At 43.4% G+C, this 15,756-nt stretch overlaps 1 protein-coding gene across 11 annotated transcripts in view; it reads right to left on the minus strand.

The window, feature by feature from the left end:
* Positions 1-11,898: 11,898 nt before the first annotated feature.
* Positions 11,899-15,756, minus strand: part of CTBP1 (C-terminal binding protein 1) — a 259,594-nt gene continuing 255,736 nt past the window's right edge. For 10 of the 11 annotated variants that reach the window (XM_030191079.1, XM_030191077.1, XM_030191082.1 and 7 more), the window contains one exon: positions 11,899-12,729. In XM_030191079.1, the coding sequence (XP_030046939.1) occupies positions 12,549-12,729 (181 nt within the window). In that variant the 3' untranslated portion in view covers positions 11,899-12,548. The remainder of the gene's footprint in view (positions 12,730-15,756) is intronic. The other variant, XM_030191080.1, reaches the window with a different exon arrangement.

Consider the following 15,756-nt stretch of genomic DNA (forward strand, 5'->3'; position numbering starts at 1 on the left):
TAGCAGTCTCGCAGAGGTGTGGGGTCCCAGGAAGGGGGGTGCTGGAGGCAGTAGCCTGGGTGAGGGAGGGCTTGGAACATAGCCGGGTGGGAGATGGTAGGTTGGTCGTGGCCTTGGACCAGGACAAGGCTTTCGACCGAGTGCAGTGGGAGTTCTTGTGGAAGGTCCTGGATCACTATGGCTTCCCGGGGGAGTGGATCGCACAACTGCAACTGTTGTATGCTGGGGCGCGATTTTTTCCCCTGGTGAATGGATGGAGGGGGGCGGAGGTGGGGGTCACGGCAGGGGTACGGCAGGGTGCCCATTGAGCCCCCTGCTGTATGCTTTTGCCATAGATCCCCTGGTGCGGAGGCTAGGAGGAGGGGGGGAGGGAGGGCTCAGAGGGGTAGAGGTTGGCAAAGGGAACGTATTGAGAGTCATCGCTTATGCAGACGATGTCACCGTTTGGGTGGCAGACCAGAGGGAGGGGAGGATGCTGCGGGAGACCCTTGAAGAATATTCCAAGGCATCGGGGTCACGGGTAAACCTGGGTAAGTGTACTAGCTTGTGGGTGGGTCCAGAGGAACGGTGATTTAACCTAGGGGGCGGGTTTCCTGCAGGGATTGAAAGAATGCGGGTGTTGGGAGTGTATTTTGGGGGGGGGGGATTACGGGCGGGAGAGTTGGGAGCAAAAGATATCGGAGGCAAGGGAAAAGGTGGATCGTTGGAAGGGGTGGCGGATGTCCATGGCAGACAGGGTCCGGTTGTTGAAGACCCAGATAGTCCCCATGTTTCTCTTCTTGAGTTACATCTGCCTTTTGCCGGAATGCTGTTTCACTTCATTGTACAGCGTGTTTTTTCAAGTTTTGTGGGGCAACAGGATGAACCCGGTAAAACGCAATATTACTTACCGGTCGCGGGAGGAAGGGGGGGTGGGGATGGTAAACCCTGTCTTGCTATTCTCCTCCCTGTTCATCCAGTTTAACCTTGGGCGGGGGGGAGGGCCGGAGGCCCCAGGGTGGGCACAAAGTGTTGTGCAGTGGTGGGAGGGATTTTGGGGCCCTTGGTGGGGAGGGGGGAAGGTGGGGAGGTTGCGGAAGGGTTTCCCAGAGGGGGTAGGCTACTACAAATCCTTAGTAAAGCTGGTCCGGTTGTGGGACATTACATGGGAGGAAATAAGGGCGGGGCAGAGGGAGAGCTGGGTGGAGCGGGTTCGCTCCCAGCATTTCTCATCTCCCCTGACTCTTAGGGATGCTCCAGGGCCCGTGCTGAGGCAGGGCCTGGGCTTTATTTCATCTAGACGACTCCCGAACAAGTACAGGGACATTGCCTGGCTGTCCTTCACGGTAAATTATATGTTAGGGCAAATATGCACCGAAGCATGCAGGACCGAAACTGCCCGAGGGGGGAGTGTGCTGGTCAGCTGGAGACGATGGACCACTTCCTTATGGAGTGTCCATTCTCCAGAGCAGTTTGTGGAAGAGTGGCCGCCTTGTTGGCCATCCCCAGCTTCACGTCCTACACCTATGCAGACTGGGTGTACGGGAGGCAGCAGGGGACGGGGCGGCTGGAGCCAGGTACCGCCTTCCTCATATCAGTTATTATCAGGTACTGCCTGTGGGTGGCCCGATGCGGGGTGTCTATGCACCAGGAGTGCAGGTCGGCTGAGCAGGTTTCCTGGGACGTTGTCCGAGCCGTCCAGGAATTGGCACGCTGGGAAAAGGTGGAGGGGGGGGGGGGTACATAATTTTGGGGTTTGGTGGAAGCATGTACGCTTGAAGTTGATTTGAATGTATGGTGTGGGGGGGATTTGGGGGGGGACGGGTTTTATCGGGTTTGTATTTTTTGTATAAAAGTGTAGTGGGGCTGGTTTTACAACGGCATGATGTAATGTCTTGAATATTGGTTTTTTCCGTTTTATTTAATAAAGGAATTCTCCAAGCATCCACCACTCTCTCCGTGAAAAAATACTTCCTGACATTTTTCTTGAGTCTGCCCTCCTTCAATCTCATTTCATGTCCTCTAGTTCTACTGCCTTCCCATCTACAGAAAAGGTTCATTTGCGGATTAATACCTTTCAAATATTTGAACGTCTGTATCATATCACCCGTTTCTCCTTTCCTCCAGGGTATACGTGTTCAGGTCCGCAAGTCTCTCCTCATACGTCTTGTAACGCAAATCCCATACCATCCCATACCAAAATCTCTGTCCACTTCTGTCTGTGAAGGAGGCCAGTATCCTGCTTATAATCGAACGAGAAAAACGCCCAGGTTCCGACCTAAATCGGGAGATGGACGTTTATCTCACAAAAACGAATAACGCGATATAATCGAAAGCCGAACTTGGACGTTTTCAACTGCACTCCATCGCGGAAGCGTACAAAGTTGACAGGGGCGTGTCGGAGGCGTGGTGAAGGCGGGACTGGGGCATGGTTATCACCCGAACAGAGATGGGCGCCTTTCGCCGTTAATGGAAAAAAAGTATGCGTTTGTAGCTAGAATTTAGGGCACTTTTCCTGGACCCTGTTTTTTTCACGAATAAGGCCCCAAAAAGTGCCCTAAATGACCAGATTACCCCCAGAGGGAATCGGGAATGACCTCCCCTGACTCCCCCAGTGGTCACTAACCCCCTCCCACCACAAAAAATGATGTTTCACAACTTTTTATTTTCACCATCAAATGTCATACCCACCTCCCTGGCAGCAGTATGCAGGTCCCTGGAGCAGTTGTTAGGGGGTGCAGTGGACTTCAGGCAGGTGGACCCAGGCCCATCCCCCCCCTACCTGTTACAATTGTGCTGCTTAATGCTTAGTCGTCCAACCCCCCAAACCCACTGTACCCATATGTAGGTGTCCCCCTTCACCCCTTAGGGCTATAGTAATGGTGTAGACTTGTGGGCAGTGGGTTTTGAGGGGGATTTGGGGGGCTCAACACACAAGGGAAGGGTGCTATGCACCTGGGAGCTCTTTTACCTTTTTTTTTTTTTTTTTTTTGTAAAAGTGCCCCCTAGGGTGCCCGGTTGGTGTCCTGGCATGTGAGGGGGACCAGTACACTACGAATCCTGGCCCCTCCCACAAACAAATGCCTTGGATTTATTCGTTTTTGAGCTGGGCGCTTTCATTTTCCATTATCGCTGAAAAACAAAAACGCCCAGCTCACAAATTGTCGAATAAAACATGGACGTCTATTTTTTGCGAAAATACGGTTCGGTCCGCCCCTTCACGGACCCGTTCTCAGAGATAAACGCCCATGGAGATAGACGTTTTCGTTCGATTATGCCCCTCTATATCACCCCACTGTAAATACATTTGCCATTCCCTCTTTCCAGCTTGACCCACAGTGTCACTTCCTTACCCTGTAGGTCCTGCAATTGTGTGGCTTTAATATTATCTTTAAGATATAATGCTATTTCCCCTCCCTTTCTTCCTACCCTGTTTTTCGTGAACAGGTTATAACCCAGTATAACTATATCCCAGTTATGGTTCTCTGTGAACCATGTCTCTGTGATCGCCACTGAATTGGTTTGGTGTGCAAAGTTTTCCCATGTTTTCACTATTACTACCCCTTTTAATATAAGGTTGTAAACTATGCACTTTACCCATACTTCAGCTGCATACATTTACACTTGCTGGGGTAAATGTCCCAAAAAGCAAGAAGGAGTAGTCGATCCACAAGAACCAATATGGAAATTATAGACAATAGTGGACCAATGAAGCAGTAAACATAAATGCTTTGTCTACAAAAGCATATGAGGGTCAATATACAAAGCCCAAGTCAACATGCAAAGCTGGAAATGGCCATGTTTCACCCACACAAAGGGCCACATCAGGTGCATAACACAAAACTCTCCCCCAAAGCTTGTGTGTTTGTAGAGACCCAGGCTTTGTATATTGATCCACATATGCTTTTGTAGATCAGTGGCGATCCTAGGTCGGCAGCCACCCGGGGCAGATCGCCGCTGCACAACCCCCCCCCCCCCCCCCCCGGGTACAGCGGTGTCCATCCCCCAGGGTGCAGCACGACACCCCCCTCCCTGGCGCATCAAGCCCCCCCCCCCCCCCCAGGTGCATTCTTGGCTGCTGGAGGGTGCAGAGAGCAGCCACGCGCCTGTCGGTTCCACTGGCTCCCTGCTCCCTCCGGGGCAGAGGAAGCAGGGAACCAGCGGAGCCGACAGGCGCGCGGCTGCTCTCTGCACCCTCCAGCAGCATGCACCCGGGGCGGACCGCCCCACCCTTCCTACGCCACTGTTGTAGATGTCTAATAATGCATTATAACTAAGCTAGTGTATATGTACATGGCTACATTTTAAATGGTATAATTAAGACAAAAAAGCATTTATGGAGGTTATTTTAGGAGCATCTTTATATGTACATAGCATTTATTTGTGTAGATAACATACAAGGGAAAATGGCAATTTCAGAAAGCTGCTATTTTACAGGTATAGATCCACACCATGCAAAACTTTCTAGGGGGCATGAGTTCAGCGGGTCAAAATTCTACACATATATTCCCATTTTACAATGGGAATGCACATAAATGAGAAACAAATGTCAGGTTTTGCACTGGCTCAGAGGCATGCACAGAATGTTTTTTTAAAAAGTAATCATTTTTGCCATGGCTTTACCAAAAGTAATTAATGGGGTCTTTTACTAAGATGTGCTAGCGTTTTTAGCTCACACTAAAAATCAGCTGGCACTAAACACTGAGATGACCATTATATTTTTATGGGTGTCTCAGCATTTTAACGCCAGATTTTTAGCGCGACCTAAAAATGCTAGCACACCTTAGTAAAAGGCCCCCTAAGTCTCCTTAATGCCTTGTTATTTATTTCTATGTCCAAAACAAAACAAAATTAAAATCGTGGCCTTGCTACTTAATTGATGGAATTTCTATGACTAGGTTTGCAAAATGGGCTGCCTACGCATGGAAGTGGTGTCACTTCTACATGGAAGCTGCCATTTCCGTGTCAATCATTTTTTCTACATGTATCTGTTTGTAATGTTGGCTGCTTCTGCTGTGCATGCCTGCATATTTTACAAAAGGCTCCACATTCAACAGAGCCGTTTTGTAAAATACCACAGAATTGAGAACATTCCAACCTGGATATTTCCTATTCCGATCTCAACATTCCATGAAAAATGGACCTTCACATGCCTTTATAAAATAGGCACCTTCTTTGCCTCCCAGCCTAGGCAATCTGTATAAATTACCTTCTATGTAGTTTTCTTATTGCAGCCAGAACATTGGATATTTAAATCATTTTTTCACCATAGAGAAGCGCTATTTATCAGCTGAAAGATAAGGTACATATCTTTTCAGATATTTCAAAATCCACAGAACTTAAATGTATGGTTTTCCTTCAGAGTTGTTCGAGAGCTATAATCCTATAAGCTCTATTTTATTGGTCTCTTGAAGCTACGAGGCACAGAATATATCTTTTTTTTTTATTCTGAACAGTTGCATTTGTTTCTGAAGATTAAACGAAATGGTCATTTTAGGGAATGACCACAGCTCTGTAGTATTTGGAATGATTAAAGGAGATGATAAGGAATGGCAGTAACCTACATGATCTAAGAATAAAATATGGTCCAAAATGGCCTACCAGCGGATGTAGTGGACATCAATGTATAACAGATTATGGTAATACTTGGGATCAATATAAACAGCAGTAGTAGGAAAAGATCTAAATGGTCAGGTAATAAAATATGGACAGTGAGAAGAGGAAACTGGTGTTAGGTCGCATATGGATGCTGTATGTAGGCCAAACAAACCAATCTCTAGCACCTACCCTAAGCTAATTGCCGATGCTATGTTGGGCAAAATAATGGTAGGGCCATGGCCCCAGTGGCTTACCCTATTCCACTGTCTATGGTATTTTCTCTTGAGTGTACTTGCACAGGAGCATCAAGCCAGTGATGTAGCCAGATGGCCAGTTTTGGGTAAGCCTGCACACAAAGTGAGTGCGTATGAATTTTCTCTGCTCTTCCCTGGCGGCCAGAACTCCTACCAAGCTTGGCAGTCATCAGCACCCTGCACATGCTCAGTCTTCATGCCTGCGGATATGCTAACAGTGGCAGCTCAGGGACCTTGCTACTGACTGCAGAGCTTGGTAGGAGTTCCTGCCATTGGAGGAGGAAGTCTTCAGCTGATAGGGGGCCTTGGGGATCTTCACCAGCCACAGCAAAGATGCACTGCTACTAGGTAGGCCTAAGCCCAAAGTGGGTCCCATCTGGGCCCAACCATGGCTGCACCACTGCATTAGGCCATCTTAAGATGACTTCATCCCAGAGTACTGATAGAATTGAAAAATGAACTTGTGGAACTATTGTTAGTAATATGTAATTTGTCTTTAAAATCGCACGTGGTACCAGAAGATTGGAGGGTGGCCAATGTAACGCCCATTTTTAAAAAATGGTTCCAGAGGAGATCTGGGAAATTATAGTACGGTGAGCCTGACGTCGGTGCCGACCAAAATGGTAGAGACTATTATAAAGAACAAAAACAGAGAATATTCAAAAGCATGGATTTAGTGAAGGGAAATCTTGCCTCACCAATCTATTACATTTCTTTAAAGGGGTGAACAAACATGTGGATAAAGGTGAGCTGGCCGATATTGTGTATCTGAATTTTCAAAAGGCGTTTGATAAAGTACCTCATGAAACTGAGAGTAGGGTTAAATGGTCAGTATTCTCAATGGAGAAGGGTAGTTAGTGGGGTTCCTCAGGGGTCTGTGCTGGGACCACTGGTTTTTAACATATTTCTAAATGACAGAGATGGGAGTAACTAGTAAGGTAATTAAATTTGCTGACAACACAAAGTTATTCAAAGTTGTTAAATTGCAAGAGGATTGTGAAAAATTACAAGAGGACCTTACGAGACTGGGCATCTAAATTTGCAGATGACGTTTAATGTGAGCAATTGCAAAGTGATGTACGTGGGAAACAGGAACCCAAATTATAGCTACATAATGCAAGGTTCCATGTTAGGAGTCACTGACCAAGAAAAAGATCTAGGTGTTGTTGTTGATGATACACTGAAACCTTCTGCTCAGTGTGCTGTGGCGGCTAAGAAAGCAAATAGAATGTTAGGTATTATTAGGAAAGGAATGGAAAACAAAAATGAGGACATTATAATGCCCTTCTATCACTCCATGGTGCGACCGCACTTCGAATATTGCATTCAATTCTGGTCATCGCATCTCAAAAAAGATACAGTGGAATTAGAAAAGGTGCAGAGAAGGGCGACAAAAATGATAAAGGGGATGGGACGACTTTTCGGATGACCTCCCTATGAGGAAAGGCTAAAACGCTTGTGCTCTTCAACTTGCAGAAAAGATGGCTGAGGGGAGATATGATAGAGGTCTATAAAATATTGAGTGCAATGGAAAGGGTAGACATGAAGCATTTGTTTACCCTTTCCAAAAATACTAGGACTAGGGGGCATTCAATGAAGCTACAAAATAGTAAATTTAAAATGAATTGGAGAAAAGTTTTCTTCACGCAGAGAATGTGGTAAAGACGGTTAGGTTAGCGAGGTTTTAAAAAGGTTTGGACAGCTTCCTAAAGTAAAATTCCATAGGCCATTATTAAAATGGACTTCGGAAGAATCCACTGCTTATTTCTGGGATAAGCAGCATAAAATGTTTTGTACATTTTTAGGATCTTGCCAGGTACTTGTGACCTGGATTGGTCACTGTTGGAAACAGGATGCTAGGCTTGATGGACCTTTGGTCTGTCCCAGTATGGCAATACTTACATTCTTATAAGCCACTGGTGTGGACTGGTCTAGCTGGACAATAAGGAAATCGAAATTATGAATTTTAAAGTAGAACTCAATGCTAGGTTGTGCAGCTGTGAAAATGCGTATATACTTCTTTTAGGGGTGTACAGACAGAAATTTTCATTTTGTCACTTCATGTGTTTATGGGAATGTTTTTTGTTCATGGATTTTGGGGCATTTTTTCATTATGGGAACAATGTCATCAAGAGTGTCCTCTCAGAAAGAGTGCACACATTTCAGAAAGATTTGGAAAGTCCACTGTCAGGCAGACTTTTACAATCTATATTTCAAAAATGGTAAAAGACAGATCAGGATCGTCTGCATACTGATAATGAATGAGACTATTCTGCAGCCATTAAGAGTGAAGCCACTATTCAGACTATTGGCATGCTGATGTGGTATTGTGTTCCAAGACTGCATCATACATTAATTGCCTATAGGTGGTTGTTATGGTGGCAAATTGCCAACTGCCCTGTTTGCAACACTAGTGTTTTAATCATAAAAGACTGTAACTTGCAGTGTGGCTCGGCTCCTACTGCCTTATTGGGCAGATTGGATAGATCATGCTATCATTTATAATGTTACACCGTTCAGAAAGCGTGTACCCTATTTGAAAAGAGGGCATGTCCACTGCTGTAAATGCTTGCACCTTAAATGCTGTTACAGATGTAACTAACAGTATTCTATAACCTTAGCGTGTAAGCACTAGGCACACCCCTGACCCTCCCAGATCCACACCCCCTTGCATTTGTGTGCTATAGAATTTGCGCACGGTTACAGTATACCAAATGCAATTAAACCAGTAATTGCAAATTAGTACCAATTAACTCCAATTCTCATCAATTATTGGTTAATTGACAATTTGGCTGGTAATTGGCACTAAATTACCTGCATGAATGCAGGTATTCCATAATTTGTGCACACAACTTTGCTTACTATTGCACTCATTTTCAAAGCAGATGGAAGTCTCACAGGGCCAAGAAGAGTCCATTTGCCAAAAACAACCCAAATCGTAATTTTCTAAAAGCAAAATTTGGACTTTTTACACTGCAGTTCACCAGAATAGCAAGGGCGGTATGTTCGTGGTGGGTTTTGGGTGGGACTAGAGCAGGCCTATAATTAGGCCATCTTTCAGCAATAATGGAATGGGAAGAAACATCCAAGGCAAATAAGGATATTTTTATCTAGACCTGTTTCAATCATGTCCAGGGTACAGAAAGTTGTCCTGATTGAACAGCTACAGCTGACACTGGAGGGATGAAGGTATGACCCCCCCCCCCCCCCCCCCCCCCCTCCATCTCCCAGTGGTTACTAATCCCCTCAGAAGTGATAGTGGCTACCATGCCCTATAACAGCTTTAGGTATTCTGGCCATTATTAATAGAACAGCAAGTGTAAGGAGTAGCCTAGTGTCAGTGCAGTGGACGTTGAACAATGGGACTCAGGTGTAACTCCCACTTAACTCTTATTTCTGTACCAATATGTGAATCCTCCTGGAACTGCACCTGAATTTATTAGACACCTGCAAGCATGATGGCTATTGTAGTAGTGTATCTTTAGGTACAGTAGGTTTTTATTTGTTTCTGGAGGGCCCACAATCAAACATATAAACGGCAAGTGACCGACTCACCTGCAAATGCACAGTAGAGACTTCCCTCTCTGTCCCGCCCTCATGTCAAGACGTGATGATGTCAGAGGGCGGAACAGAGAGGGAAATGGAGTTAGACTGTCAGACGCTGCCACCTGGAAACGAACATTGCGTGCACCAACCTCCCCCCCCCCCCAATCGCTTCCCACCCCCCTCCATATCGGGCCCCCTGCACTGACCTGACAGCGTCTCTCACCTCTGTGTGGAAGCGCTGCAGGCAGCAGCAGAGTGAGCTGCTGCTGCCTGCAGCGCTTTCATACGGAGGAGAGAGGCACTGTCAGGTCAGTGCAGGGGGCCTGGCATGGAGGGGGAAGGGAGCAGCGGCGAGGAGGGTATCTGGAAATCTTGCCCGTTTTAACGGGCTTAACGGCTAGTAATATATAAAGGAATTAAGGTGGAATTTGTACCTGGATCCTGTTGTTTAAAGTCCACTTCACCGACCACTCTGATCTGCAGGGACATCCGTGTGGCCATTTTTGTACAAATGATACCAGATAGATGCTTTTTGTACCTGTTTCTGGCATTCATATTTTGGACGCTTCAATTTGGAATTTGGCTGTTCATTTTGGACGTTTTCAATGCAAGAATGTCCTGATGTTTTTCCTGTTCGAAAATGGCTACGAGATGGATGCTATGAACATGACGTCCCAATTCTGTCTTGAATGTTCTTTCAAAAATGCCCTTCCACTTGTAAAATTGTGGGCACAAAATTACAGAACAAGACAGAAGGTGTGCTCACCTGCAGTTTTTGATAACCACTCTTCTTTCCTAGATGTTTAGGAGGACTCTCTAAGCATCTTTAATATTCTAGGACAGTGCTTCTCAATCCAGTCCTCAGGGCATACCCAGCTAGTCCGATTTTCAGGATATGAATATATATATGAGAGAGATTTGCATACTGAGGCAGTGCATGCAAATCTCTCATACATATTCATTATGGATATCCTGACAACCTGACTGGCTAGGTGTGACCTAAGGACTAGGTTGAGAAGCATGGTCTTAGGATATATTCCGGCTGGCCCCCATTGCCTTGTCCAATTTCAGTTTTGTTAGTTCCATGCAAAACCTTCATTCTAGTAACTGGAGTGCTGGTTTTCTACACCTGTCTTCCATTTGTGGCCCTGCTCCAATTCCTCCCCCTTCAGAGAACATTATTTATTCACTATTTATGTTTTCTTTTCTTGTTACTGTTCACACATTCTCTCTCTATCCCTTAGTGTTATAAGTCAACCTCTGTTCTTTCTTTCATTTGCATAGCAAAACAACAAAAAAACAAACAATCTTGTTCTCGCTTAAGCTTTTTTTCATCTGCACCTTTATGTCCTGGCTACTTACCCAGCTTCCTTCAGCCTTTCCAGATGCAAAGTCCAGGATCCTGTCCCTTTGTGTGACCCTGTATGCCTTTGCTCTTAAATTAAAGCATATGATCTGTTGAAGACGGCACTTCAGGTGACCACCTACCGTGACACTGAAACATTTTCCCGATTTGTAAGTATGAAATCAAGGGTGCAAAATCACTTTATTCAGACATACACTAGGAATAGCAAATGCCATCGCTATACTTGTGTTTTCAGATCAATACAGAGAAAATGACTACAGAAGACACTGAAAACAGAATCTATATCTGGTTACTAATTTATGCAGTTACAGTAGAAGATGTCTTTGAATATTTACTTTCATTATGAAGAGTTAGATTCCCCCCCCCTTCCATGTCACCTTTTTGATCTTTAATGTCAGCAGAAATATTTGTGTACATACAGGAAAATAGCCACATTATTACCAAATCAAGAGAGGTTATTTTATTGAAAAATTCACCTACATATAAAAAGATGCAGAGCGCAGAAAGTACAACTAGGTAACATGCCCCTCCCCCCCAGTTTTGTACATATTATTTGTTGATTCAGAGAACTCCTATATGGTTAACGAAAGAAAACATTGGAAGAACAGCATTTGTGTAAACTGCGTGCAGTCTCTGATCTGCTTTTGTGTCTGTTAATCTTCCAGGAAGCAATCAATACTTAAATATTTCTAACGACTGCAGGTTTTAACTGATCATGACAATACATCTCACCCCCTGCAACACACCCTTTAGAAATAGCTAACTGCGATAACTAAACAAAGACAGCAAAGGAAACAAATGACTAAAATCAAAACACCTACCACTAAAGCCGCTTTATAAAAAGAGTGATTAATCAGTAATAGGAAAGAAAAATAGACACAACATGTTTGTTGGGGATTTTTATTTCTTTAAAATAATTCATACAAATGGTTACAGTCACAAACATGATTTTAACCAAAAATATTGCTAGCCTAGCACATTACCAGAAAGGAATCTATGTAGGCAATGAAATGATGCTACTTTTTCAGTAGTCTAGTGCCTTTTAAATTTCGCATACCACCAATAATATACAATTTTAACTGGTGACAAAAAAGCATAATGCTTATTTATACAAAACCTTTTTGTAAATTTTTTCATCAAATTCATTATGCAGTGTTGCCTTCCTTTTTTTTTTTTTTTTTTTTGAAATAAGGGAAATTCATGCCATAAAATTAGGAGAAAGAGTTTTTCTTATGTTACTAAATTATTCTAAAAAAATAAGCAGATAGAAAAAACAATGCACTGTGTGGCGTAAAAACAAAAATGGGGAAAATTTTATTGTCCTGAGAAGTCTGCCAGCTGCCTCTTTCTGGGCACGTTTTAACATATAAAAGAAAAGATATATTGTTATCTCAAAACTGGCTTGTTAAATGCCTCCCCTATGGGTTTTTCCCTGCTGACAGCTAAGCAAACAAACCCCTTTGAATGTTCTAAAAACTGTACACAGACAAGTACATTCATGATATAATTAACTACGAACTTATCTTGCTTAACAAAGAACCCATAGGACACAGAAACAGTGAATCAGTCCACTGGACAGGGACAAACTACAATTTTTATACGGAGGAAAAAAAGTTTCTGAATCTTCTTTTTCATTTCCCATACCTTTTCCATTTATACTGTTTATTTGGACCAGTTTCTAAAATCAATTATGGTCTCCGTGTAAATTCATTGTTTTGTCACTATTCAAATTCCAGATGTTTGTTTTTCCCACACATTCTCCGAAGTTGAAATCTCCAAAGCTGGGAATGCTGTTTTCCTGTAGGCTACAATTGGTCACTTGGATGGTCTCTGTCAGCCTCTGGTTTGACAGTTTGGCCAGGGGAAGGGGCATGTGGAGGGTGGACCACAGCAGGGAGGCCATGCGATAAAGATATGGCACTGGGGATTCCTTCTGCAGTGGGTAGGACTGCTGAACCCACATTCACAACACCTGGAGGATACCTGCTGTGGGAATAAACAGACTAGAATTAGATTACTAGTGTTCCATGTCTTTTTTCACATATTTACTAATCCTTCAATAAGCAAAGTAATCTGATTTATGTTTATTTTCTTTTTGGACATTAGACGCCAGTTAATCAGATATATTTATTCCTTTGCACATCAATTTGTTCTATTTCTTCAGGGTGTAACACACAAGGCAGTAATGCAATAATCTTTCAAAGTGACATAATGGCCAATATTATACTGTTCTAAGCACTTATGATGACTGCTACAAATGCACTCATGCAAAGACATCTTTAAACCCTATGAAAGAGGTTCTTTCACTACGATAGCGGTATGCACCCTTCAAGAAGACAGCCATATATTATGGCAGAAGACCCTCACTGAAGGTGATCTTTTGGAGGATTAAAAATAGGGGCACTTTTCCATCTATAGGATATTCACAGCCTTCCAGGTCTACCATGCCCAGATTTCTATCCTCTTTCAATTTCATCCACTTATCTCCATCTCTCATTAACATCTTGTTTCAGTCATTCAAGCCTGTTTTCCCCTTTTCACTCTCCCCAACTTTTCACTCATTTTCTCTCCCTTTTTCTCCACCCTCCCCCCATTTTATTTATAAAATGCTTTTATAAGCTGTAAAACCTAAGAAAAATGGCATACATAATACATGATCAAATTATCAATAAAGCAAAAAGGGCCATTTCAAGCCTATCAGGATGAGAACATGTGAAGATTATAATTTATAAATGATGGGAAAAGTGAGAGGCCAAAAATGTTCATGTTTAGTTTTCCATTTTGTTTCACGAGATTTTTTATTGCTGTTGTTTTTGTTTTGGAGGGGTGGATCAATGTCATCAATAGTGCACACTATCCCTCAGTAGTGTGACTACTGCTAAATACTGCATGTAATTGTTAAACGGTGCAACACTATCAATGACATGAGGACCCCTCCCCCCCAACATTTCCCATGTCATTTCAAATGAACACACATCCCTAATATGTTATCCACATGACATACAAAAGACAAACTAGACCCATCAGGACACTGGCACCTTGTGCAAGCCAAACTTAACATGGGAAATAGGATGTCCAGATTTCCCTGGTATTAAAAAAAAACCAAAAAGAAAACAAAAGAAAGACACTGCCATATGCAGAGCTCTTAGTAAAATAAATTGGATTCTTACAACAAATTACTTTCTTATGCATTATTCTTTGTTATGCATCCTATACTGTTTATTGTAAGCCACACTGAACTCAAACTTGTTTGGGATTAATGTGGGATCTAAATGTCACAAATAAACAAACATAACCATGCTGGCAAATACACTTATTTGCTGCCATGTACAGCAGGAACAACAATTTTGCTGAACTATACACAGAAAATGAGACTCAAGGAAGGACAACAAGGGGTCCTGTTTCTTTAGGCTTTGATGCAAGATTTCCTTCCACTCCCCACAGTTAACATTAGAGGAGGGAGGGTCCACAGAGAACAGATATAGTACAGCTGAGACATTTATTTGTGCCAATAAACTAAGAGTGTGCAGGTATTGTAAATATCACCTTGAAGCAAAAACCTTTTTCTAGATAGGAGGAAAAAGCTTCAACAGACTCCAAACAGCTTGCACTGCTCAAGCAGTGATGGAATTCTTGCTGTCATCATCAGCTATAAAACCTCCATTTTATTACAATACTTCAGTACAATACAAGCACTTATCTTAAAGTGCTGAGACACCTTAAATAGCTAGTCCATGGCCAACAATGGCCAAAGTTTCGAGATACTGCTTCAGGGTCCGTGGAACACATACAGAACTCCAAAAACATGGCTGTTCTCATCCAGGCTTTCCCCTTTTGATTAAAGGTGATATTTACAATACCTGCACACTCTGGGAAGGGGTATATTCTTTGTTTATTGTCATAATTTATTTCCCATCAACAATCCCAATAAACGTTTTCTAGCTGATTCTAAGATACATTTATTTGTGCATCAGGTCTTTTTTTCTAAGGGACAATTAAAGTTATTGTTAGACTTTAAGATCAAATTTTATCGGTTTTACCAAATAAAGCATCTGCTTAGGAGTTAGGATGCTATACAGAACCTATTTAGGGACATTGCAGAGATAGTGTTGCTTGGTTGGGGGCAGGGGGTGGCAAATTGAAGCTAGTCTCAAGATTCTATTCATTGTTATTCTTGCTGGTTAATGAGAATTATGCCCAGGCACAACCAGGCCTGGAATAAAGTACTCAGCCACCCCCTTACAAAGGAGGAATGGAGGACGGTGCACTTATATTCTCATAGATGCTCCTCTGCACTGTTGGAGAAGATGTGGGGAAAAGGGAAAGGGGACTTGATATACCGCCTTTCTGTGGTATTTTGCAACTATATTCAAAGCTGTTTACATATATACAGGTACTTATTTTGTACCTGGGGCAATGGAGGGTTAAGTGACTTGCTCACAGTCACAAGGAGCTGCAGTGGGAATTGAACCCAGTTCCCCAGGATCAAAGTCTGCTGCACTAACCACTAGGCTACTCCTCCAGGGCATCTTTAGACGTGTGATGGGGTTGTAAGGTAATGGAAACATTTTAGGTACAGGTGAGGGATAAAATATGAAGTCTGCTGCAGAAGGAGATCAGGCGCATAGATACAGGTAGGCCTGGGAGGGCCTAGGCCCATCCACTTTTGCCTCAGGCCCACTCAGCAACAGTGCGCCATTCCTGTAACAGATATGCATCCACAGGCCACCCCCAGCTGAAGACTCAGCAGCTCACTATTGCCTGCAGAAAACTGTAGCCATCAGTAGCAGGACTCCGAGCTGCTGGTGCTGGCATCCCACGTTTGCTCAGTCTTTTTGCGGGCCAAAATATTATATGTGTAGTTTGCCATTTTACAATGTGAATATGCATGTATCAAAAACAATTTTACATATATCAAAAATATTTCCCTATCGACTTTTGCAACATCTCTGAAGCCGGTACAGATTTCATTAAAGTGGTTGTTTCGGCTGGGCCTGGCTTCCCTGCTTAATT

Source organism: Microcaecilia unicolor, chromosome 2 (genome assembly GCF_901765095.1).
Source record: "Microcaecilia unicolor chromosome 2, aMicUni1.1, whole genome shotgun sequence".
NCBI classification, from domain to species: Eukaryota; Metazoa; Chordata; class Amphibia; order Gymnophiona; family Siphonopidae; genus Microcaecilia; species Microcaecilia unicolor.